General features: G+C 46.0%; 1 protein-coding gene across 7 annotated transcripts in view; it reads right to left on the bottom strand.

Moving 5' to 3' along the window:
• Positions 1 to 22750, bottom strand: part of STIM1 (stromal interaction molecule 1) — a 204970-nt gene that overhangs the window by 5625 nt on the left and 176595 nt on the right. For 3 of the 7 annotated variants that reach the window (XM_027563068.1, XM_027563067.1, XM_027563071.1), the window contains 7 exons: positions 13747 to 13924; positions 9293 to 9470; positions 5000 to 5167; positions 4391 to 4491; positions 3862 to 4097; positions 2605 to 2697; positions 731 to 797 (listed from right to left, as the gene is read on the bottom strand). In XM_027563068.1, coding sequence (XP_027418869.1) covers positions 731 to 797; positions 2605 to 2697; positions 3862 to 4097; positions 4391 to 4491; positions 5000 to 5167; positions 9293 to 9470; positions 13747 to 13924 — 1021 coding nt within the window. Of the gene's footprint in view, positions 1 to 415; positions 798 to 2604; positions 2698 to 3861; positions 4098 to 4390; positions 4492 to 4999; positions 5168 to 9292; positions 9471 to 13746; positions 13925 to 22750 lie in introns of all 7 variants that reach the window. The other 4 variants (XM_027563070.1, XM_027563072.1, XM_027563069.1 and 1 more) reach the window with 2 other exon arrangements.

The raw sequence follows: 22750 nt of genomic DNA, 5'->3' as shown, positions 1-22750 counted from the left end.
GACCATGATTCTTGATGGCTGAGATTGTATCTTATCATCTACAAATCCCCAAGCCCAGCAGTCTGGCAGAGAGTAGGTATCCATAAATGTTTGCTGAGGGGATAAAAGAAGTGAGAACTCCACTGAGATAACGGATGTGAAAGTTTAGGCCAAAGTGCTATAGGACCGTGAGGGAGGGGTTCTGTTACTCATTTTTAGAGTCAGCAAACCCCAAGGAGAGAAGGGAAGAAAGGTATAGGGCATTAGGCTGACCTCAAGGAGGAGTCCCAGGCTGGGAAAAGACAGGACAAGGAGAAGGTACCCCAATCCACAGTCCCCACAGCCCACCAAGCAGCAGCCAGCAGGCAAAGGCCAAGGTAAAGGCAGCAGAGAGGCACGGACAGGAAGAAGGGGAGAGAAGAGAGACAGCTGATACCCCAAGCTCTCTGAGTGCCAAGGCATCACAGCGGTGCTGTCAGAAGGGGGTGGGTCAGGGTAGGGCTCCATCTGGAGGAAATAGGAAGTGCTGTGGTGGTAATAGACAGGGTGGACATGGACGGTGGTGATGGAGGTGGTGGTGGTGGTGGTGGTGGTAGTGGTGGTGGCAGAGGAGCAGGAAGAAGAAGCAGAGGCAGGTGGAGCGCTGGTCCCGAGGCCTTCAGAACTGAAAGACTGTCCAGATGAAAGGCTGCGCATTCGCCGCAGAGAGACCCGGCTTGTCAAGAAGTGGCCAGCCTCGCCCTCTACCAACCTCTGAGACCCCAGGCCATGTTGTGGCTCCGTCAGGCGCTGCCGGACGCTGCTCTGCAGGCTGGGAGCTGCAAGGAGAGAGAAGAGAGTGTGAGGAAGGGCCACCTGCTCTGGGCTGGCCGGGAAACAAGTTTGCCCGTGGAGAGATGCTTGCTGGAGACCACTCTGGGTCCTTGGTCCCCAGTCTGGAGAATGGGGCACCTCCTCCCAAGAACCTCCCACCAGGGATCCTAAAGGAGGGGCCAGTTGAAAATGAAGTGCCCAGGTCAATTTCAATGGCAATTCCAATGGAAGGAGACCTAGGGCCAACATTACTAGGAAGGGAGGTGGTAAGGCAGTTAGCAGGAGGACACAGGCAGGACGGGGTAGGACAGGGGTTTGGGACAAGGTCCGGGAGGGCACAAAGAACCAGCCTTTTTAGAAAGCCAAAGTTGGGACAATAGTCACAATTCAGAAAAGGATTTATACATAAACATGTTTATCACACCTTTATTAATAATCATATGAAAGCAAAAATAAAGGTGGAATGACGAGAAAATGGTAACACATCCAGTTACTGGAAGGTTATACAGCTATTAAAAATGCTACTTATGGGAATTCCCTGGTGGTCCAGTGGTTAGGACTTGACACTTTCACTGCCAGGACTCAGGTTCAACCCCTGAGAAACTAAGATCCCATAAGACTTGCAGTGCAGCCAAAAAAAACTGCTGCTTGAGAAGACTTTTAAAACACAGAAAAAGGCCTATTAAAATGCTCAGGGGAAACAAAAGGATACAGATTTCCATGTACAAGGAATACCTTGAGTAATAGAATACAAAGGACAAGAGTTTGAAACCAGGTCTTTCTATTTCTAGCTGTGACCTTGATTAACTTACTTCCCCATTTTAATTCCTAACTTATAAAATCCTACAGAGTTGTCATGAGGCTTCAAGATAATATTTTTAAAGTACCTGACACAGTTCATGGCACTCTGTAAATGACAGTGGTTACCATTATCTTGACTACATAAAAAATTACTTAAAAATTCACAAACAAAAAACTGCTCAAATATGGTGGGAACTACATGTGCCTTTTAAAGCCCATATTTACTCTTTTTACTTTCCAAACTTCCTCTAATAAGCATTTACACAACAAAGAACCAGCTCTTGGATCAATGCTTCAAATCAGGCTCTTAGAAGATGGTGGCCACCATGCCCAGAGAAGGGGTATATGGGTACCAGGTAACTTAGAGACATGCTAGAGCATCCCTCTTGGGCTCACTGCCAGCTCCAGATGAAAATGGAATTCACACTTTTGTTTTTTCTCCTCTGCCCTGATAGATGGGCCTCCCTTCCTTCTCCCTAAAGATGGGAGAAAGGGTCAGGTTACACGGATGGCAGAAGCCTTGGAAGGGCCACCAGGAAGAGAGCACAGCTGCATGGTAATGGAGAGCTAGCGAGGTAGGGCCTCTAAATGGCTGGTGGCTTTCAAGACATCAAAGAGAGGCTTAAGGGGAAGAGGAAACGTGGAATAGGGATGGACAAAGACAGACAGAATGGGAAGCAGAGAAAGAGAAAGGAGGAGGCGGCTCTCTCATTCCTTCTTTCCATCTCAGCCCAGCTAGATGAAGGGCCACTGGGACATCAGTTGAGCTGGGCTGAAAGGAGAAGCCGAAGCCTCCCATCACCACGGCTGTTCCCTCTCCAGGCCTCAGCTGCGCAGGCTGATTCTTCTCACCCCCCGAACCCTTCCCTGAAGTTAGTAGGGACTGTAGTGAAGGAACAGAGGGAACAGGCAGGGGAGTGATGCAGGCAGGAGAAGGGGCCCGTGGGGTGGGAGTGCTGGTTTAGTCCCCAAAGTCGGAAAAAACAAAAGCCCCAAAGGGGCTCCTCAAACCCGGGTATTTCCAGAGGGACTGATCGTCCGAGCCGGCGGATGCTGAGCAGAGAGAGCGGTCACTGAACCTACGCCCCATCAGCCAGGCAGCATCTAGGGTCCAACAACCAGGCCGAAAGGAGAAGAGAATCGGATTCACCGAGGGCTTCACCCTGCCCCCATGGGGTAAGGGAAGGGCCAGGGGCAAGGGGGGAGTGGCTCAGAGCTCATGAAAGTCCCTCCCAACCCGGAGAACACAGGAGTCTTTAGAGCAATATGTCAAAATCACGTTCTACTTGCTCGTGACCTTAACCTTCTTGGGCCTTTAATGAAAGCCTTGCAGGGCATCAGTCCACAGAAAGAAGAGGCTTGGCCAGAGGCAAACTATGGCTGAAGAAACTTACAAAAACATCCAGCCTGATTAAAGATCTGGCTATCTCAAAGTGAGCCCCTAACCCAGCCCAGGTTTCCATCATCCCCCCTGCACGCATGGGATATGGGCCCAGGACAAGAGCTTTTCCATAAAAGTCTATTCTGTTTATAGACTCTGATCCACAGAAAAATTCAGCGGGTCACTAGGGGGTGTGTCCCTTCCTTCACTGAAGAATTCCCACAGAGTGCTGTCTTCCTCGACTCTGCTCTACTCAGCTCTCAACACTTGCAGGGAGAACAGGGAGAGGGAAGACCCAGGACAGAGGTCGGAGGGGGCAGGGATGGCCAAGTTCAGATGGAAAGGCGGAAATGCTTGTGCAGGAGATCCCTCCTGGACAAGAACGTCTTTCTGGCTTGGAGGATTTGGGGCTTTATCACTGTAAGGGACTATTGCTTCCTGGGGCCTCACGTGAAAAAACAGAAAGAGACATCATTTATCTACTTAGCAATTAAAAATAAGGAATATAAAATTAAAACAGGTAAAAGCAACAGTCAAATGAATGCCATTTTTATGTTATGAATCTCTAAAGGAGGTTATTTTTATAAAGGTAGATAGGAACGGAAGGGGGGAAGGAGAATAAAAGGATTAAAAAAACATAGAGAGTGAGGGAGACACGCTTAACACAATAGACCCATAGGGCAGATGGAGCATACAGCAAGGGAAACCACTAACAGGACAACCATAAAGGAATACCTGATGCAGGCTGTGCTTTATGAACCAAGGTAATGAGTTAAACCATCTTGGCTTCTGCCCCATATCTGGCTTAAGCACGGCAGAGACCAGCAGACTTCCCAATCTGCACATCAAAGCCTCCTTCCCTCATCCCTACCCAAGAGGTCACCTACACTGCATGGACAAGGGCGACACAATCTCCTCATCCATGTCATCCACGTCGTCAGTCATGATGAAGTGGGCGGGGTTGGGGCGTGTGCTACCCATCCAGCTGGGGTCTATGTTGAGGGCAGCCACCAGGGAATGGATGCCGGGATTATTGACAATCTGGAAGCCACAAAGGATCTCAATCTGTTGCCAGCGGTGCAGGCGCTCCCTCAGTGCTGCTGTCACCTCGCTCAGAGCTTGCCTGGAGAGAGAAGAAAGAAAATGGGAGGCATGGGCTGGGCTTAAGCCCCAGGAGAAAGGAGTCATCTTCTCAGAGGAACAAGTTGCAGGGGCAGGGGGCAGTACGTGTATGTAAGAAGCACACTTAAATCATAGACTTAAGAGCAGTGTGGGAGGTAGTTAAGGGCTGAGGCAGGAGACCAGAGCTGTACCTCTTCCAGTGAAGAAACAGAATCGGGACTGGAGGCCCTGGACACCCTCCAACTCTGAGGATGGGATGGACATCGCCAGAGCTGGGCAGCAGGTGTGACTTACTTAGCTGTTAAGATTTTGTGATCCACATCATCCAGGGAAGAGCTGTGGGCCACATGGAAGGTGCCAAAGAGTGTGTTTCTCTTCTTTTTTATCTTCTCAGCCTGCAAAGATGAGGCCCTCAGCTTAAAAAGAGCAGGGAGTATAGGCTGGAAAAATTAAAAACATTATTTTGTGGCTGGCTCCCCCTCCTCCTAGCACAGTTTAGGAGGCATGAGAAAAAGGAAGAGAATATGGGAAAGAAAAATGGAAGCCAACGGAAGAGGAAAGAGTAGGGAAAGAAAGAAAACAGAAGCAATGAGAGGAGCCGAGGGATCCTGACACCAGGAGTCTGTCCCTGTGTCAGTCTGGGGCCAGCAGAGACTTCCCTCTACCTGCCTCCACCACACCTTTCCCAAAAGGCAGGTCGGAGTAGCCCTGCACCCTCGTTCCCTTCTCCAGGAGCTTGAGGACATTATTAGAAACTGTGCATCAGGAAAAGAAACAAAACCCAACACCAGGATGTCTTTTTGTCCAACAGAGGGATATAGAGAGGCAGAGAGGAGGAAAAAGGGCAAGTGAAGGGAGTGGGGCAAGGAGGAGAGAATAGTGCAGCAGGAGGGCAGGTCTCACCCCCTCCTTGGCCACCAGCAGCTGCTTCTCGGCATTTTGCTTCTTGATATTGTAGTACTGCACCTCCACCTCATGGGTCAGCTGCAGCCACTTCTGAAGGGCCTCTGGAGCATACCATGAGCTATGCGATTCCAGCTCCTTCTCTGCTTTCCTCAAGGCCTCCCGTACCTGTGAGGCAAGAGGATATGAGTCCTTACTATTACCAAGGCCCTCTCCAATGCCTCCATATGATACATCAGCCTTCTTTTCTTCCATCTCATCTAAGCTTCACCACTCTCACAAGAGGGAGAAAGGGCAAGGATTATTTTCTGTATTTTATATATAAGAAACCAAGCTAGGAGAAGGAAAGTAACCTACTCAAGGTCAACATATTTAGAAGTGTCAACCAGAAGGCAAATCGAGACTTTTTTTCCTTTCTTTGATTTATTTATTTATTTATTGCTGCCAGACTAGAGGATTCTTTTCTCACCTATTAGTCACTTCTCCTGGTCATACAGCCAATCTCAGCAATTTTCCCTGCTCTCATGAGGTACAGGTTATCTCAGTGAATCCTCTTCTTTCTGAGAGCTGGGGTCTATTCTTGAACCCAAGCCTTCACAATGTGGCAAGAAAAGCACTTGGGTGGGAGTCTGGAAATCTGACCTGGTCCCTGGTCTGTCACTCAACTGGCTGTGTGACCATGTGCTTCCTAAAGCAGATCTCGCTCGGTGTAAGGTCTTATCCCAGGCAAACCCAAACCGTAAGCAAAGTGATGATGTCAGGAGACAGTGAGCTCCCTATCCTGAGAGGTATGGAAAAAGCTCATGTCAGAAAGACCTTCAAAATGATTGCTACTGCAGGGGGCAACTGGCCTGAACCCTCTCCAAAGACTCCTCTAGCCCAGAGACTTTGTGATTCCCTCATTGATTAGGGTGGGTAGGCTGTAATGGGCACTCTCTACAAGGCAAGAAAACAACAAGCAAGGTTATACCTAACATGGGTATTGCCAACAGAGGCCAAGATCAGAAAGGACCAATGTGTAAGCAGACATCTCCTCACTGACTTCTAAGCAAGGAGCATAAAATAAAGCAGACGGCCACAAAGCACTTAAATATGAAAGGTCTGGAAAGTACTGTACATACAGAACCCATTATCTATGCTGAATTCCTTCTATCTCATCCAGGCTACCAGTATAAACAATCCCCAGCTCCCCCATCTGAACACTGACTTTTCACTGTTCAGAATCCCAGAGAAAGGGGATTGAGAGCAGTCTAATGTCCAACTTTAGCCCATGGGGAAGTATCCCACAGCAGGTCTGGGGTCCTCCCCTGAGCCTAATATAGACCAGGAGGGCCTTAGCTAAGGACAAAACACCTTCATTCCTCTGAGAGCCCATGAGAGGACCAAGCTTCATTGGGTTTTTGTTCCTTGAAAAGGAAACTACAAAATAGCCCACTCCTGGCTTTATAGATTTAAAACGAGGAACAGACACCTTAGCGACTAATACACTGAGTCTGGAAATGTAGGATCAAGTTCTACATTAAAAACAGTTGAAGGATTGGGATCAGCTAAAGAGAGAATGGAGAGAGAAGAGAGAGCAAGTAGATGGAAGTATGACAGTTGGGGAGGCACATGAAAGGGCTGGTCAAACACGCTCAAAAACTGTGTAATGAGAGAAACAGTTACAAAACAGGGAACACGGGGATCATGAGCATTTACTGCACTCTGGAGCTGTGCAAGAGAATAGGTAGCTAGGCCAAAGAGTGGAATAAAATATCCCATAATGTCACAATGCTTAGGAGACAAGGCATTGCAAGAAAGAAGGGATCTGACTCAAGCACACAGCCAGTCCCCTCCTCAAGAGAGCTGCAAAACTTGAAAGTTATGAGGAGTAGGAGGCCAAAGAGCTAACTTAAAAATGTCCAAGGGGCAGAAATAATCTCATAGTCATTCAGGACTGGGAAGAAATAAATTCACCAGATCTCAATAAAAAGTCAGGAAGCAGAATGCCTGAGAAACAGGGACAAATGAGGCTTGGACCAACTCTTACTAAACTACAGCCCAGTTCTGACACATTTCAGTCTCTCATTGGCTTGAGATGACCAGATCCTTACCCAGCATACCTAACTAAACCCTATATCTGACAGAAGATGAAAATCAACTGTGGCCTTTATTATTCTTTATGCACACTATCCACCATGTACTAAATTACTAGACATGAGAATAGAACAGGCAAATAAAAGTAATAATCAAGAGGAAAAACAAGCAGTCCCACAAATGATCCAGATGTTAAGAGTTACCCATCAAGGACTTTAAGACAGCTATGACTAAAATGTTAAAGAAAAATATGGGAAAATTCTAGACAGGGAACAGAATCAATAAAAGAGTAAAATGGGCATTCTAGAAAAATACATTACCTGAGAGTAGGATTCCACTGTATGAGCTAAATACCACAATGTTCTTGGCAAAATACAGGATTAGGGAACTCAAAGACAGATTAATATAAAATAACCAAACCAAAGCACAGAGGGAGGAAAAAAGAACAGAACTAAGCATAAGAGACACGTGGAATAGAGTTAAAAGGTCTAACATAAATACTGGATACCCAGAAGGAGAGAGAATGGAGCAGAAGCAACATGTAAACACTACAGTGAATGTGTATTCTGCGGCTGTGGGGTAAAACGCTCTACATGCAGCAATGAGGTCAAATTGATCAGTCATGTTTAAATTTTTATATCCTTACTGATACTTTTGGCTGCTTATTATTGGGAGGGGGATGCTAAAAATCTCTAACTTTGATTATGAAATTTGTCTATTAATCCTTTTAGTTTTTCTTAACTTTTGCTTTATATACACACACATACACACACACACACACACACACATATGCACACACATATATTTTAAACTATATTATTAGGCGCATCCAAATTAAAGGTTGTTATATATTACTGTTTAATTCACATATTTATCTTACATGAAATGTCCATTTTTGTCTCTAGTAATACTTTTTTCTCTAAGTCTATTTTGTCTGACATTTACATAGCTACCCTTGCTTTATTTTCCTTAGTGTTTATTGTATATTAGTATCTTTTCTCATCTTTTTACTTTTAACCATTTTGTATCCTTATTTCTAAAGCATGTCTGTTGTAAACAGCATATACTTGGGTTTTGTTTTTTATCCAGTCTGACACTCTTTGCCTTTTAGTTGTTTTCTGTAGTCTGCTTACATCATCCAAGTTTCAACATATTTGAAAGGACTGGAACCTGTGGTCAAAGCACATGTTCTTTGAACACAGCAAAGTTAAACTGGAAATCAATGAGAAAGATAAACAGAAAAGTCCCCAAGTGTTTGACAATTAGGCAACACACTATTAAATAACCATGGGTCAAAAAGAAATCACAATGGAAGTTAGGAAATGTTTTTAACTGAATCCCAATTTCTTAAATTAGAAGATTCCCAAATAAAGTCATCAATAAATTTATGAAAAGGTATTCAATATTATTGGTCAATAGGAAAATTAAAATCACAACAAGATACTATTATATCTACATCATAATGTATAAAATGAAAATGCCTAAAAATACTCAGGCTATAGCTCAACTAGAACTCTCACACTATCACTAGTGGCAGTACAGATTGGTACAGTCATTTAGGAAAATCACCAATTTCTTAAAACTAAATATATGAATGCCCTGTTACATATTCAAAAGAAATAAGTGATGCCCACAAAGAAGTTTTAAAAGAAAACAAACTTGCAAACAATCCAAATGTCTATCAATAGGAGAATGGATAAATAATTTATAGTATATCCATATAAGGGATTAACACTCAGCAACAGAAATAAATTAATTATCACTACATGCAATAACATGGTTGCCTCTCACAGATATAATGTTCAATGAAAGAAACCAAACACAAAAGAACACATACTGTATAATGCTATTTACATGATGTTAAAAATCAGGTGAAACTAATCTGGTTTAGAGGTCACGACTGTAGTTACCTTTTGGGTGAAGTATTGACAGGGAGAAAGGGGAAGCAGAAGTGAGCCCTCTGAGTGCTTACGAGATTCTGTACCTTGACGTGGATGGTAGTTACACAGTACATGCATATGTAAAGTGTGCCAGCTGTATACTTATGATCTGTATATGTAAATACCTCAACTAAAAAGGGACAGAATAACATCAGCTAGTTATTCACTGTGCTTTCACAACCGCAGTGATCATTTTTGCAACTTTTCCACGACTCCTGGCCAGACCTTTGGCTCCTGCCCTTTGACCCCAGCCCCTCGGGACTGTAGACTCTCCTACCTGCTCCAACTCCTCCTCGGCATACTTCTGGCGGCTCCGCTCATTCTCCGTTCCCTCCCGCAGCTCCTTCAGCCTCTGGGCTTCCTGCTTGGCAAGGTTGATCTCATCGCGCAGCTTCTTCTCCAGGTGCACCTTTTCCACCTCCACCGTACGGTGCTCCTCCTGGGCTTTGTGCAGCCTGGAGACAATGTGGGGAGCTGGAGGAGGCCAGGCAAGGCAGTGCCCACCAACTAGCCACAGGGCATGGCATCCAAGAGGAAGATGAAGCCTCCAGCACTCAGAATATATTCTCCCTACTCTGCCACCTGCCTGGCCCTGGTGAGGCAGCTCAGGATCAGCAGAAACCATGTCATTACCCTACTTACTTGGACCATCATTCTGCTGCCAGTAACAAAGGCCAGTAACAAAAGCTGTGAAGCCAAGGTTCCAGGGTATCTGAATCCTTCCTTCTAAGGTGTTGGGGAGACAGTGAAGGACAAGAGAGCCTGGAGCGCTGCAGTCCATGGGGTCGCAAACAGTCAGACATGACTTACTGATTGAACAACAACAAGATGTCTCACATACTCAGATCATAACAACTACTAGTTTACAAGGTCTTCCACATTTGTCCTCCCTGCAGATAATGATATATTGTACAATTATCAGCCTGGGACAGGTATGGACACAAAGGCTTAGGAAAGGGAACAGATGGCAGACAGAATTGAGACCAGAATTCTAATCTTTATGTGTTCAAATTGCACAGTTACTACCCTTATACCAAGGTATCTGGAAGGTACAATCAATGTAGAATACCCTGAAACATGGACCAAAGACCCAGGGAAAGCCTGATGGTGAAATATGCTGGGGGTGATGGTCATGGGGGGATTTAAGGAAGATGAGAAGGGAACTATTGAGTTGTACCTCTTGGACTCCTGAGTACCTAAATCCCAAAAGCACAGAAACATGAAATTCATGCTAAAGGGGCTGGGCAGGATTTGGGGGAGCCCCTCATGCCCCTGACCTTAAGTTCCCTTCCTAAGCACATTCCTTCTCGAGGGCATCACTTATAATGAAAATATGCCCTTGGACCCACCCACACATTCCCTCTGTTTACTGACAAAATCCTTCATCCATCCGGCTAAACTTCCTTCCTTCTTCCCACTACATATCTATGTTTATTCATTCATTCATTCACCTTTTCCTTCACCTAGTACTTTAAAGTGTCTACTAAATGCCAAGCCCTGTTGTGACTCCTAGACATATGGAGATGAATGAGAAGACTGTCCCTGCCACTGAGGTGCTCATGGCTTAGTCCAATATAGACAAGTAAACAAGGGCACACAGTGTGATAAGTTCTATAATAGAGAAATAAAGTGTTGGATAGACCCAAAGGATGGGGTGATCAACTCTGCCTGAAAGGAGTAGGGGAAGGTGAGGCCTGGGTTAGACCCAGAAGAAAGAATAAGCATTAGCTGGTCCCTCTGGAAGAGGGAAAGGACTTAGCTACTGTCAGGTCTTCCTACCTGAGTAGGAACCACTATGTTACAGGATAAGAGGGGAAAGGAAGAGGAAGAAAACAAGTGATATATGGCTTAGACTTGAGGTACAGAAGAGAGAGGATAGGCTGCAGAACAAGTAGGGAAGCACTGACCACTGAGTTAATTAAGCAGGTAACAGAAGAGGTAGAAACAGAACTGAACCTCTAAAAAAAATCCCAAGTCCAGATCTGTCAATGACTGAAGCCTCAAAAGATGTGGCGACAAGTAAGGAGGGAAGAGGAAATATGCCTAAGCTGCAAGCTTTCTGCTGACAAATTGCAGCCTTCTGCGCACTTTATCCCTGGAGTGAAAAGGAATTGAACCTCGTCAAGGCACTCAGCAGGTGGCGCTATGTGCACAGCTAAAAACAAGTCAGGGGCGCCATTTCCAGCACAATCTCCCTGCCCTGAATATCCTCCTTTATTGTACTCTCCCATGACTCAACTGCTTGAAATTAGGGATTCAATTCTTCACTGAAATATTATCCTCTCTGAAAGCAGCCTCTTCTGAAAAGTCTATGATATGCCTCTCTTCTTCATACAATAGGGAGTTCCTTTAAAGTAGAATCAAAACTGACCCATTTTGGTCGTAATAGAGATGAAGATCAATAAATACTACTGGGTGAAGAAATGAGCTAATAAATGTACAGTCGAGCCTGGGCCCACCCCGTCTCCTTCACAGAAGACTGAGCATCTTGAAGGCGACAATCAGTTACCATCAGAAGAAAAGCAGGCAGTCTGACCACAGCTCGGATCTACGCAGCTGTGTGACTGTGGACAAGTCTGTTCCCTGGACCAGGCCTGTTTCTTCCTTTTTAAGTGGGACTCAAAATTCCTGCTTGCCTCAAAGAATTATCTTGAAACCCAGTGAAATCTTAACTGGAATGCACATATAGCATTACATTTACTCACCTAAAGCATCAGAACTCTGGAAAAAGCTCTTTGGTGACTGGCAGTGTAGGCCTCCAAAGTAAGGAGGCGCAAAGAGGCACATGGGCCCCTGTGTCAGAGGAGGATATGTGTGTGCACAGGTGTGGGCCTGTCTTGGGTTGGGAGGCGTGTGCATTCGTTTCTCAAAGTGCCACAGTGGCCGGTTAGCTCTGGAGGCCTTGGGGAGCAGAGAGGGCTGGGAGTTTAGTTTTATCCCCAAACTTGGAATGCCTCCTGCCTAGATTCTTTGCCTTTGGAATGAAAACAGTACATGTTTTTCAGACAAATGAAGAATGGGGACTGCCCACATAGCAGCATTTAGCCCCCCGTTGGAAAAGGGCCCAGGAACAAGGGGCCCAGCAAAGTAGCCAGGAATCAGCTCAAAGATAAAACTCCTCTTGCCTCCTAAAAGCCCATGGAAACGAATCTGCTAGGGGTGCCTTTACTGAGGCAGCAGCCTGTGGTTAAAGAAATTCCTAATTTACTACTTATGGACACTCACCCTCTCCGAGGCTTCATTTCTTCACTCTAAAATTGGGATAACAATACCTACCCTAAGGGGGTTGTGGTGATTACAAACAATAATGCTTAAATGTACTTAACAATATCCAGTTCTTAAGAAACCATTTCCCCATCCTTCCAAAGAAAATAGTATCTATCATTTAAAAATAATAGAAAAGAGACAAACTTCACTTCCTTTTACATGGATTCCTGCAAAGACTCCCCAACAGGAGTCCCTAGGCTGTCGGAATCATTTTCTGACAAAACACTCCTGAAGTAGGCCTCTCCTCTTCTTAAAACCAAAACAAAGCAAAAAAGTCAAATACCCACATTGATTCTCTATTGCCTTTTGCATCCTACTAATGTGTGAGTCCGAAGGTACCAGGGATCTGGTCTCACTCTATACACTCAACCACAACCACCAGGTTAATCTTTCCTACGCATCTTTCAAGGCCACCTCCTCAGACTCCACATCCACTCATCTCCTGCCTCTGTGCCATTCCAGTCCTTCCAGCTCTCTTCCTACAGGCTGGCACTGAGTCACTGCTCCTTCTTAAGTGTGTGCTCTGTGGCCCAGAAGCAGTGACTTCCTTCCAATTCCCCACACAGACCTGGTTCCTAGATGTCAGGAAGTACTTAGGTCGGCTGGCAGACTGTCACCTTCCCTTCACAGCTAGATCTTCTACAATAGTTTCTAAGCCATGCTTTATTCAAACAGAACCTCAGACTATCAGAGCTAAAATGTCCTGGTATGCTCCTAGTTCAACTCCTTTACATTACTAATGAGGAAATATATCCCAGAAAGGAAAGGGATTTACCCAGTCATACAACAGTGGGCGCTTCCCAGGTGGTGTTAGTGGTAAAGAATCCGCCTGCCAACACAGGAGATGCAAGAGGCATGGGTTCAATCCCTGGGTTGGGAAGATCCCCTGGAGTAGCAAATGGCACCCCATTCCAGAATTCTTGCCTGGAAGATTCCATGGGCAGAGGAGTCTGGCAGATTACAGTCCATGGGCTACAAAGAGTCAGACTGAGCACAGCACACATACAACAAGTGAATACTCATGAGATTTAGATGCCATATAAGACAGCATGAAAGGTATTAGGAAGACAGGTTTGCGAGGTTTCTTTGGGAAACAGAGAAGGACAGTAATCATGTCTACTTCTATGGAAAGGGAAGCAGTCAAGAGGTGGGATGGAGGATGGAATGACCCCACACAAGCCATCCAACCAGGGAAGCTCAAGACCTTCCAGCAGCTCCACACTTCTCCCTCTGAAGCTCCGGGGGAGAAAGGATAGAAATAAGCTTCTGCCCCGGGGAGGGATACTTGCCTGTGTGACTGGAACGGCAGGAACCTAGGCTCCAACGCAGGTTTGGGAGGATGACACAGCCTGGGCCACCGTGTCAGCAGGGTCTTGGGAGCCAGACGGCCCGCATCTTAGGTGGAAACTGGAGGCTCCCAAGAGCTGGCAACACCAGGGTCAGGGGGCAGGGACAGGGCCTTACCTTTCCTGAAGGTCATGCAGACTCTGCTCGGCTCGGTGTAAGCCCTCCAGGTCCTTCATCATCTTCTTCATGTGCTCCTTGGAGTAACGGTTCTGGATGTAGGCAAACCAGCAGCCACCCACACCAATAACGATAGACACCACCAGCATGAAGTCCTTGAGGTGGTTATGGCGGGTCACTGCCAGAGAGGAAGGGCACAGTGAGTCAGGGTGCCCACTGCCTGCTCAGCCTCACACACTCTGCGTGTCTCCTCCTCCACAAAGCCTTCCCACTCAGGAGGAATTGGTTTCTCTTCTTAGACACACACTCACCACACTCTGCTTATTTCTCTGCTAAGTCAAGGCCTAGTTTGGAAAGATGAGAGGCCTTAGAGCAATATAGGAAGCTCACTGGATCACACTTCCCTAACGTGCAGTGAAGAGAACTAGTGCCTTCTCAGTACATCCCAGCCATTCTGGGCTGCAGCGGGCCCATGTGCCCAGATGCAGGCTTCTGCCCTACAGGGTAAGAAACACTAGGATACTACAGTAGGCGGAAGAGGGGTGGCTGGTAAGGGTACAAGCAAAGTCGCCGGAGCCTGAGGATTGGCTGTGGGACTGAGGTTACTGCAGGAGCTGGGTCTCCCAGACCATGAGGCTATTCTAGGTGCAAGGTACAAAGACTAGATCATATAGAGGTCTGCAAGTCTCATCTACAGAGAGCATTTCTATCTAGGCTGTGGTTCAACCAGAAACCGGGTAGAACGGGAGCAGCATCAGGATGTCCCGGAACAGAGGGCCAGGTCTACCTCCAGAGAACACCTGGCGGCTATTGGTGAAGTGCCAGGGCCCTGTCCACCAACTGGGGTTCAAAGCAATGCTTTGCTCTGGAGAGAGCGACACCGAAAAGCTAAACAAGGAATAACATCAGAAGATAAGAACAAACGCCGTGTCCCAAGAACTGAGCTGACCAGAAGAGGGGCAGTGCTGGAGCCTGAGACCGGTCCCCAGTGTGCCAGACCTAGGCTCTGGGGCACAGCACAGAAGACTGAAAGAGATACCAGGAGGGAAAGAGGCTGCTATTGTATGCCCCACCTGCACTGTACTCCACTAGAAATGGAGCCGCAATGGCTAAGAAAAGCCCCAGACAAAGGGAAAGAGGTAATGACCTCCTGTGCACGGTGGCTCACCTGGTGCTGGGGAAAGGGTGGTGGGACTGACAGGATCTCACTGCCCAGTAAGGGGCTGAGGGGGACCCAAAAGGACCCAGTGGAGCCACCAAGTTGGGGCAGGATCTAGACAGACAGCAGGAAAAGACACATGTAGCTGAAATTCTACCTCATGAAGCTGATGCCCACTTTGACAAAAAGGGTTATATTCATGGCTCCTCATTGAAAGGCTGAGCAATAGGACATGGGGATGGTGTGAAATCAAGGACAGATTACCACATGTTATTTCCGTCCACGGGAGGGGAATTACTAGGCCCAGGGTGTAGCCATGTCCTTGACATGTCTATGCCAGACCATACAGAGGAACTGGTGGCTTCCTTGGTGGCTCAGATGGTAAAGAATCTGCCTGCAATGCAGGAGACCAGGTTTGATCCCTGGGTCAAGAAGCTCCGCTGCAGAAGGGAATGACAGCCCACTCCAAGATTCCCATAGACAGAGGAGACTGGTGAGCTACAGTCCAAGAGGTCACAAAGAGTTGGACATGACTGAATGACTAACACCTTCACAGAGCAACTGAGGGCCCTCCAACAGCCACGCTCCAGCTTCCTGGAAGGTCTAAACTTGCAGCCATGCTCACGTCCCCACTCCCCTGTCCTTAGATCACAAGAAGCAATATCTCTGCAGTATAGGGAGTTGTCTTACTTTCTGGAACACACCTACCTCCTATCCAGCCTCCACCACAGGCTAGGGTACTCTTTGTCTCCCCTGTTTTTAAGGACTTTTCATCTTGGATTCCCAGGCTTTCTCACCTCCAACATCCCCAACATTCCTATCCAAAGTCTAAGGTACTACATTCCAACAATTCTTCATGTGACTAGCTCCCTCCCACTATTGCCTCCAACACTTCAAAGCCCTTGAGGTGGACACACATGTCTCAGTTCCTTATTCTACCTTGTCCAGATCAATTTGAAACAAGATCCTGTTTTTTCCAGCTTCATATTCTCATCCAGCTCATGAATAAAAATATTGAATTACCAGGGACAAGGATAGGATCTATCCATCACCCCCTCTTCTAAGGTAATACTGTTCCACCTATCGGTACCCTCTGGATCTCTTCAGTGAGTTTTGACTCCACTTAAATACATAAGCATTTATCCCCTATATCCTTCTGCCTTGTCAGATACATAGCTGAAACTCAGACATGCTGCCTATCAACAGCCTGTGGGCTACCAAGTTTGGTGGGAAGAAAATGAGCCTAATCTGGTTGATTTACTCTGTGGCCCCTACCGATCACTTCTCTGTAGGCCAGCACTGACCAGCACATAGAAGCCACTCAATAAATATTTGTGGGGTTGAATCTTCACTGAAAAGCCTTAAGTGTGATAGTTCCCTCTCTTTAATCCACATAAGAAGGAATTAAAAAAAAAAGGGGGGGGGATAGAGAAAACATAAAATGTATCAGGTATTTACATTAACATTTCAAATTCTCACAACTAATCTATACAGTAGAGTATTCCCAGGCTGTAGACCAGAAAAGTGAGGTTCCGTAGAGGCACTGACTTGTCAGAGTCCATGAAAAGTGACAGAGCTGGAATTCAAATTTTCTCATCCTCATGCAGCAGGGATTGTTTCTGTTTATTACATGCAAACATGTCTCACCAGGGTACACCTATATCCCCTGATCTAGCCCGAGTGCAACCATAGGAATTCCACGGCCTAAGTTTCCCCCTCAACCCTCTGGGAACTGACTGTGGCACTGCCATCAGAGAGTGAAGATCCAAAAGCTGAATGGCCAGGCCTTTGAAGTTAAAAATAAGGCCTCGTGTAGAGAAATTTTTATTTCAACAAAGGAAGCATCTTGCATGAAGTATTAGGAAGTTTGAGTTCTATCCTTGCCTCTGCCCCAATTTGTTATGAAATTCACTTCCCCCATCTCGGTCTCAGCTTCCTCAGCTGTAAAATGCATTATCACAGAATTGCTAAAAGATTAAATGCCTAGTTGTAAATGAAAGTACTTTGAGGTGTTCAGAGAAATAGATGTGAGAATTGTCAGTTCCCTTCAGTGGGGTCCACAGTCCTAGTTCAGTTCAGTTCAGTACTCAGTCGTGTCCGACTCTTTGTGACCCCATGGACTGCAGCACGCCAGGCCTCCCTGTCCATCGCCAACTCCCAGAGTTTACTTGAATTCATGTCCATTGAGTCGGTGATGTCATCCAACCATCTCATCCTCTGTCGTCCCCTTCTCCTCCTGCCTTCGATATTTCCCAACATCAGGGTCTTTACAAATGAGTCAGTTCTTCATCAGGTGGCCAAAGTATTGGAGCTTCAGCATCAGTCCTTCCAATGAATATTCAGGACTGATTTCCTTTAGGATGAATTGGTTAGATCTCCTTGCAGTCCAAGGGACTCTCAAGAGTCTTCTCCAACACCACAGTTCAAAAGCATCAATTTTTTGGCGCTCAGCTTTCTTTATAGTCCAACTCTCACATCTATATATGACTACTGGAAAAACCATAGCTTTGACTAGATGGATTTTTGTTGGCAAAGTAATGTCTCTGTTTTTTAATATGCTGTCTAGATTGGTCATAACTTTTCTTCCAAGGAGCAAGCGTCTTTTAATTTCATGGCTGAAGTCACCATCTGCAGTGACTTTGAAGCCCCCCAAAATGAAGTCTCTCACTGCTTCCACTGTTTCCCCATCTATTTCCCAAGAAGTGATGGGACCAGATGCCATGATCTTAGTTTTCTGAAAGTTGAGTTTTAAGCCAACTTTTTCACTCTCCTCTTTCACTTTCATCAAGAGGCTCTTTAGTTCTTCTTCACTTTCTGCCATAAGGGTGGTGTCATCTGCATATCTGAGGTGATTGATACTTCTCCCGGCAATCTTGATTCCAGCTTGTGCTTCTTCCAGCCTAGCGTTTCTCATGATGTACTCTGCATAGAAGTTAAATAAGCCTTGACGTACTAATTTCCCAATGTGGAACCAGCCTGTTGTTCCATGTCAAGTTCTACCTCTGTTGCTTCCTGACCTGCATACAGATTTCTCAAGAAGCAGTCAGGTGGTCTGGTATTCCCATCTCTTTAAGAATTTTCCAGAGTTTGTTGTAGTCCACACAGTCAAAGGCTTTGGCATAGTCAATAAAGCAAAAGTAGATATTTTTCTGGAACTCTCTTGCTTTTTTGATGACCCAATGAATGTTGGCAATTTGATCTTTGGTTCTTGTGCCTTTTCTAAATCCAGCTTGAAGATCTGGAAGTTCACGGTTCACATACTGTTGAAGCCTGGCTTGGAGAATTTTGAGTTCTAAGGGAATCCCTAATGGTTAACTTTATGTGTCACCTTGATTGGGCTAAGGGGTGTCTGGATAGATGATAAAGAATTATTCCAGGGTATGTCTGTGGAGTTGTCTTCATATGAGATTAATATTTGAATCAGTAGACTGTGTTAAGAAGGTCATCTTCATTAATGAGACTGGGCATCAACTAATTGTTCACATGGCACTAAGGGTCTGAACAGAACCAAAAGGCAGAGGAAGGGCAAATATGCTCTCCAGCTTGAGTTTACACATCCGTTTTCCTCTGCCCACCTATATCAGCACTCCCAGCTCTTGATCTTCAGACTCACAGGGATTCACACCATCAGCTCCCCTGGTCCTCAGCCTGCAGACTCAGACTGCATTACAACCCCACCTTTCCTGGGTTTCAGCTTATATATGGAAGACTGTGGGACTTCTTGGCCTCCAAGATAGCGTGAATCAATTTTCATAATAAATCTCCTCATATACATATCTATATATATATCCTATTGGTTCTGTTTATCTGAAGAACCTTGACTAATACAAAAATCTATAAACTACTGTGTCAGGAAAAAAGAAGGAGAAACAGGGAAACTAAGAATCTAGTATGTACCTTATTCATGATGTTTTTCTTCCTATCATAACCCGAGTCCCATTCTTCGATTCCTACCACCTTCCCAGCCCACCACAGTTTACAGAGACCTGCCCATTCCTTCTCCTCTGGACTAGGATTCCCTGACCAACCCACTCACTGGACAGCTAAAAACATGTATTTTCTCAAGGATTGCCCTGTGTGCTTTTCAGCTTTCATATCAGTCACTGTGGGTTCCTCAGGACCAGGGCACAAGACTTATTTATCTCTGTAGCCTCACACTTAGCATAGAGCCTGACCAGAGCAGGCACTTAGCAAAGGTGGAAAGGAGGCAAAAAGGAAGAAGAAAGCGAGATTCTAGCAGGAAAGGGGGGAGAAGGCAATGGCACTCCACCCCAGTACTCTTGCCTGGAAAATCCCATGGATGGAGGAGCCTGGTAGGCTGCAGTCCGTGGGGTCGCTAAGAGTCGGACATGACTGAGCGACTTCACTTTCACTTTTCACTTTCAGGCATTGGAGAAGGATACGGCAACCCACTCCAGTGTTCTTGCCTGGAGAACCCCAGGGATGGGGAAGCCTGGTGGGCTGCCGTCTATGGGGTCACACAGAGTCGGACATGACTGAAGCGGCTTAGCAGCAGCAGCAGAAAAGGGGAGGTACAATATAAAGTGCATACAGAAGGCAAATACCAGCTCCTGGGAACAAGAAGAGTCTGGCAAAGTGGGAGTTTGATGTATGATGCAGAGAACCCAGAGCCAGTGCTCTGACAATCTGGAGGGATGGGGTGGGGAAGGAGGTGGGAGGGGGGTTCAGGAGGAGGGGACACATGTATGCCTATAGCTGATTCATGTTGATATATGGCAAAAAAAATCACAATATTGTAAAGTAATTATTCCCAATTAAAATAAATTAATTAAAGAAAAGAAGAAAAGTCTGGCGAGCTGTCCTCACAGCCTCTACTGGAACTCAGCTCTCAGAATCCACCTGTCACCAGTGAACACAGCCACGGACAATGAGAGCAGACATGGCCAGTGAGATGAACAGAACTAACCCAGGGAAGCTGGTTAGGGCCTGGGGAGCCAGAGGGTGGCAAAATTCCCAGGCTGAGTGCTACAAATAGATTTTAGCAAAATGAGGTCAACTGTTAACACAATCAGGCTTGAGGCAAGGGAGGAGGGTGTAAACAAATGAGATGCTGACATGTGAACAGAGTGCGGAGTGATAGAATTTTCAGGGTGCCAGTTTTCAGGGTGAGAATGTGAGGCTCCAGTAATTATCACGTTCTGGAATCCCCTCTCCCCATGTATTCTATCTGCTTCTCTACTGCCCATAGTCCCCTGTGCCTGACAGATACAGATACTCACTCCTCATTGCCACAGTAGGTGCTAGGAATTTCTTTTGTCATTTACATAGCCTTCTATGCTGAGCTGTCTGTTTAACCTGTAAGAACTATTTCTGGGCCCTCTTTTCTTCTGATTGTAGCCCCCCAAAAAATGCCTTAGCTGCCCCGCTGGTGCACAGATACTACACGGGGAGCAGTTCTCCGCACAGCTAAGCTGAGCCAGACTCTTCCCCTACTTCCCCCAAGCCTGTAGCTTTGGAGAGGCCCAGCCTCCTTCTGTATAACTTCCATCTCTTTCTTGCTGGGTTTTACGCTGAGTGGCAATGACAGATGAACAAAGCTGTGTCTACCCTCAAGGAGTTTCCAGTTTAAAGAGTAGCAGACAGGAAAACAGATTGTTATACAGAAAGCAGATACAATTACTTTTCTGTGCTCCTGAAACTAACACAATATTGTACTAGTATAATCAATTGATTGATTGCACTAGATACTACACAGGGAGCAGTTCTCCGCACAGCTAAGCTGAGCCAGACTCTTCCCCTACTTCCCCCAAGCCTGTAGCTTATCCCCCGTATAATCAATTATACTTTCAATAAAACAGAGGGAAATCTGAAATAACAAACAAACAAAAAAGCAGGTACAAAGGGCTGTGGATCCCCAAGGGAAAGTGGAAAGTAAGAGGGAAGGGTTGAGCATGCCCAGGAAGAGGCTGGAAAGGCATCCTAGAGAAGGAACATAACAAAAAGGAGAAAGCAGGTAAGAACAGAGCAAGCTGTGCCAGACAGGCAGCCCCTCCTGCTCACTGATGACTTCCCCTATTACCTGAGCCACTGTGGAAGGAAGACAAGGTGCAGTCTTTGTCTTTTCCTCTTCACAAGTCCCCCCAACCCCATGATTACTGTGCAGGCCTCTTTCTGCACCTTTAACAGCACAAAGGGCACCCAGCCCTGAGTCCAAGACAGTGATACACACTAACAATAGCAGCTACCACGTAGGGGAAACTGGGACACAGAGAACCTTAGGAATGTCCCCAAGGTCACCAAATGACTGAGTGATAGAGCCAGTCTGTTTGATTTCAGAGCTGGGACTCTTACATCTTGTCTCCTCTAACAGAAGTGGAGGGTGGGATAATATAGTAGAAAAGAGAGCTGAAATATAAGCTAAAAATCTAGGTTTGAGTCATGGCTCTGCTGTTTAAAACTCGCCTCATTTTAGCCTCAGTTTCTCTCTCAGTGAATCATTTGCTGCCATAATGAGAGATCAGCTGAGACCCCAAACTGAACACTGTCTTTGGGCCTCTGTGTCTCAGAGCACACCTGACATCTGGCCACCGGCACTGTCAGGAGAGCCCCAGCTGGGCCAGCCCAGAGCCAGCTCTGCTGGCAGAAAAGACAGGAAACACCTGTGCTGCTCTGTGGCCCACGTAGGGAGGGCCAAGCTGTCTTCTATGGTCAGGACTCCAGACTAAGCCAGTCTGATCCTCCTTCCCTCTTCCCAAGCTCTGAGGCTCCTGCGGGCAAGATGGATCCACTCACTCAGCAGACCCCACAGCTACTGTAAACAAAATTGTGATTTGCAATTTCTCAAGCCTCAGACTGGCAGTGGGACTTCATTAATATTGGGCAGGGTAGCCACAACTGGCAACTGAAGCCAGCCCAGGTGCTCAGAGGGTGTTCACTGCAAGCCAGTGGGGAGGCCTGAGACCACACCATAACAGCTCACCCTGGATGCAGAACCCAGGTCCAAGCTAGCACAGGCCATCACTCTAAATCCTGCATGGGTGCTGAACAGGGAAGAGCACTGACTAGGGGTTTTAGTCCATGTGCAAATGGAAAAACAGAACCTAGGGGACTCAGGTCAAGGAATTCTCTGCAGGCACCCATCAGGGGTGGCCCACTCTTGCAGAAGTCTCCTGGCAAAGAGCTTCCTAGTATCTTCCTTAGGTTCCATCTGATAATTTTCTAAATTTTTCTTTAAGAAGCATCAGCAGGAAAGTATAAAAAACAATCTCTGCCATCAGGACAGCTGCTGGATTCATCTTAGCTCCCAGGAGAACACCAATTCTGAGTTCTTAAATGAGAGAGCCAGTAAGAGCCTAAATGACCGAGACCATTTCACAGATAAGGGAAGCCAAATCTAAGCAGAAGTGAACTGCCAAAGGTCACGTGATAAGAAAATGGCTGAACACAGAAGTCCTAAAAGTACAGGATACAGGCAGTAGGGGGAAAGAACAGGCCTCCCACCTTTTACACAGAATCCTTATCAACCAAAGGGTTTCTCCCCAAAACCATGGAATGTCACAGCTGAAAGGAGTCATAAGGATCCTTAAGTTCAGTTGTTTCATGATACAAACCAGCAAATATATACTGAGAAAAACAATCTACACAAGGTCACACAGTGAGTGGCAATTATGAAAAGAGACCAAGGTGCTTCCCTAGGTTTATAAGAAGTTCTCTAAATGGAAGTCTAAAGGTTATAAAAAATCAAGTTGTAATAATGATGATGATGACGATGGGAGACATAATCCACATACTCTAAAATTCATTCTTTTAAATTAAACAATTCAGTGATTTTAGTGTATTCACAAGGTTGTGCAACCATCAGCACAATTAACTTTAGAACCTTAA

The sequence above is a fragment of the Bos indicus x Bos taurus genome, chromosome 15 (genome assembly GCF_003369695.1).
Source record: "Bos indicus x Bos taurus breed Angus x Brahman F1 hybrid chromosome 15, Bos_hybrid_MaternalHap_v2.0, whole genome shotgun sequence".
In the NCBI taxonomy this organism is placed as follows: domain Eukaryota; kingdom Metazoa; phylum Chordata; class Mammalia; order Artiodactyla; family Bovidae; genus Bos; species Bos indicus x Bos taurus.
This window is presented reverse-complemented; position numbering and strand designations above follow the sequence as displayed.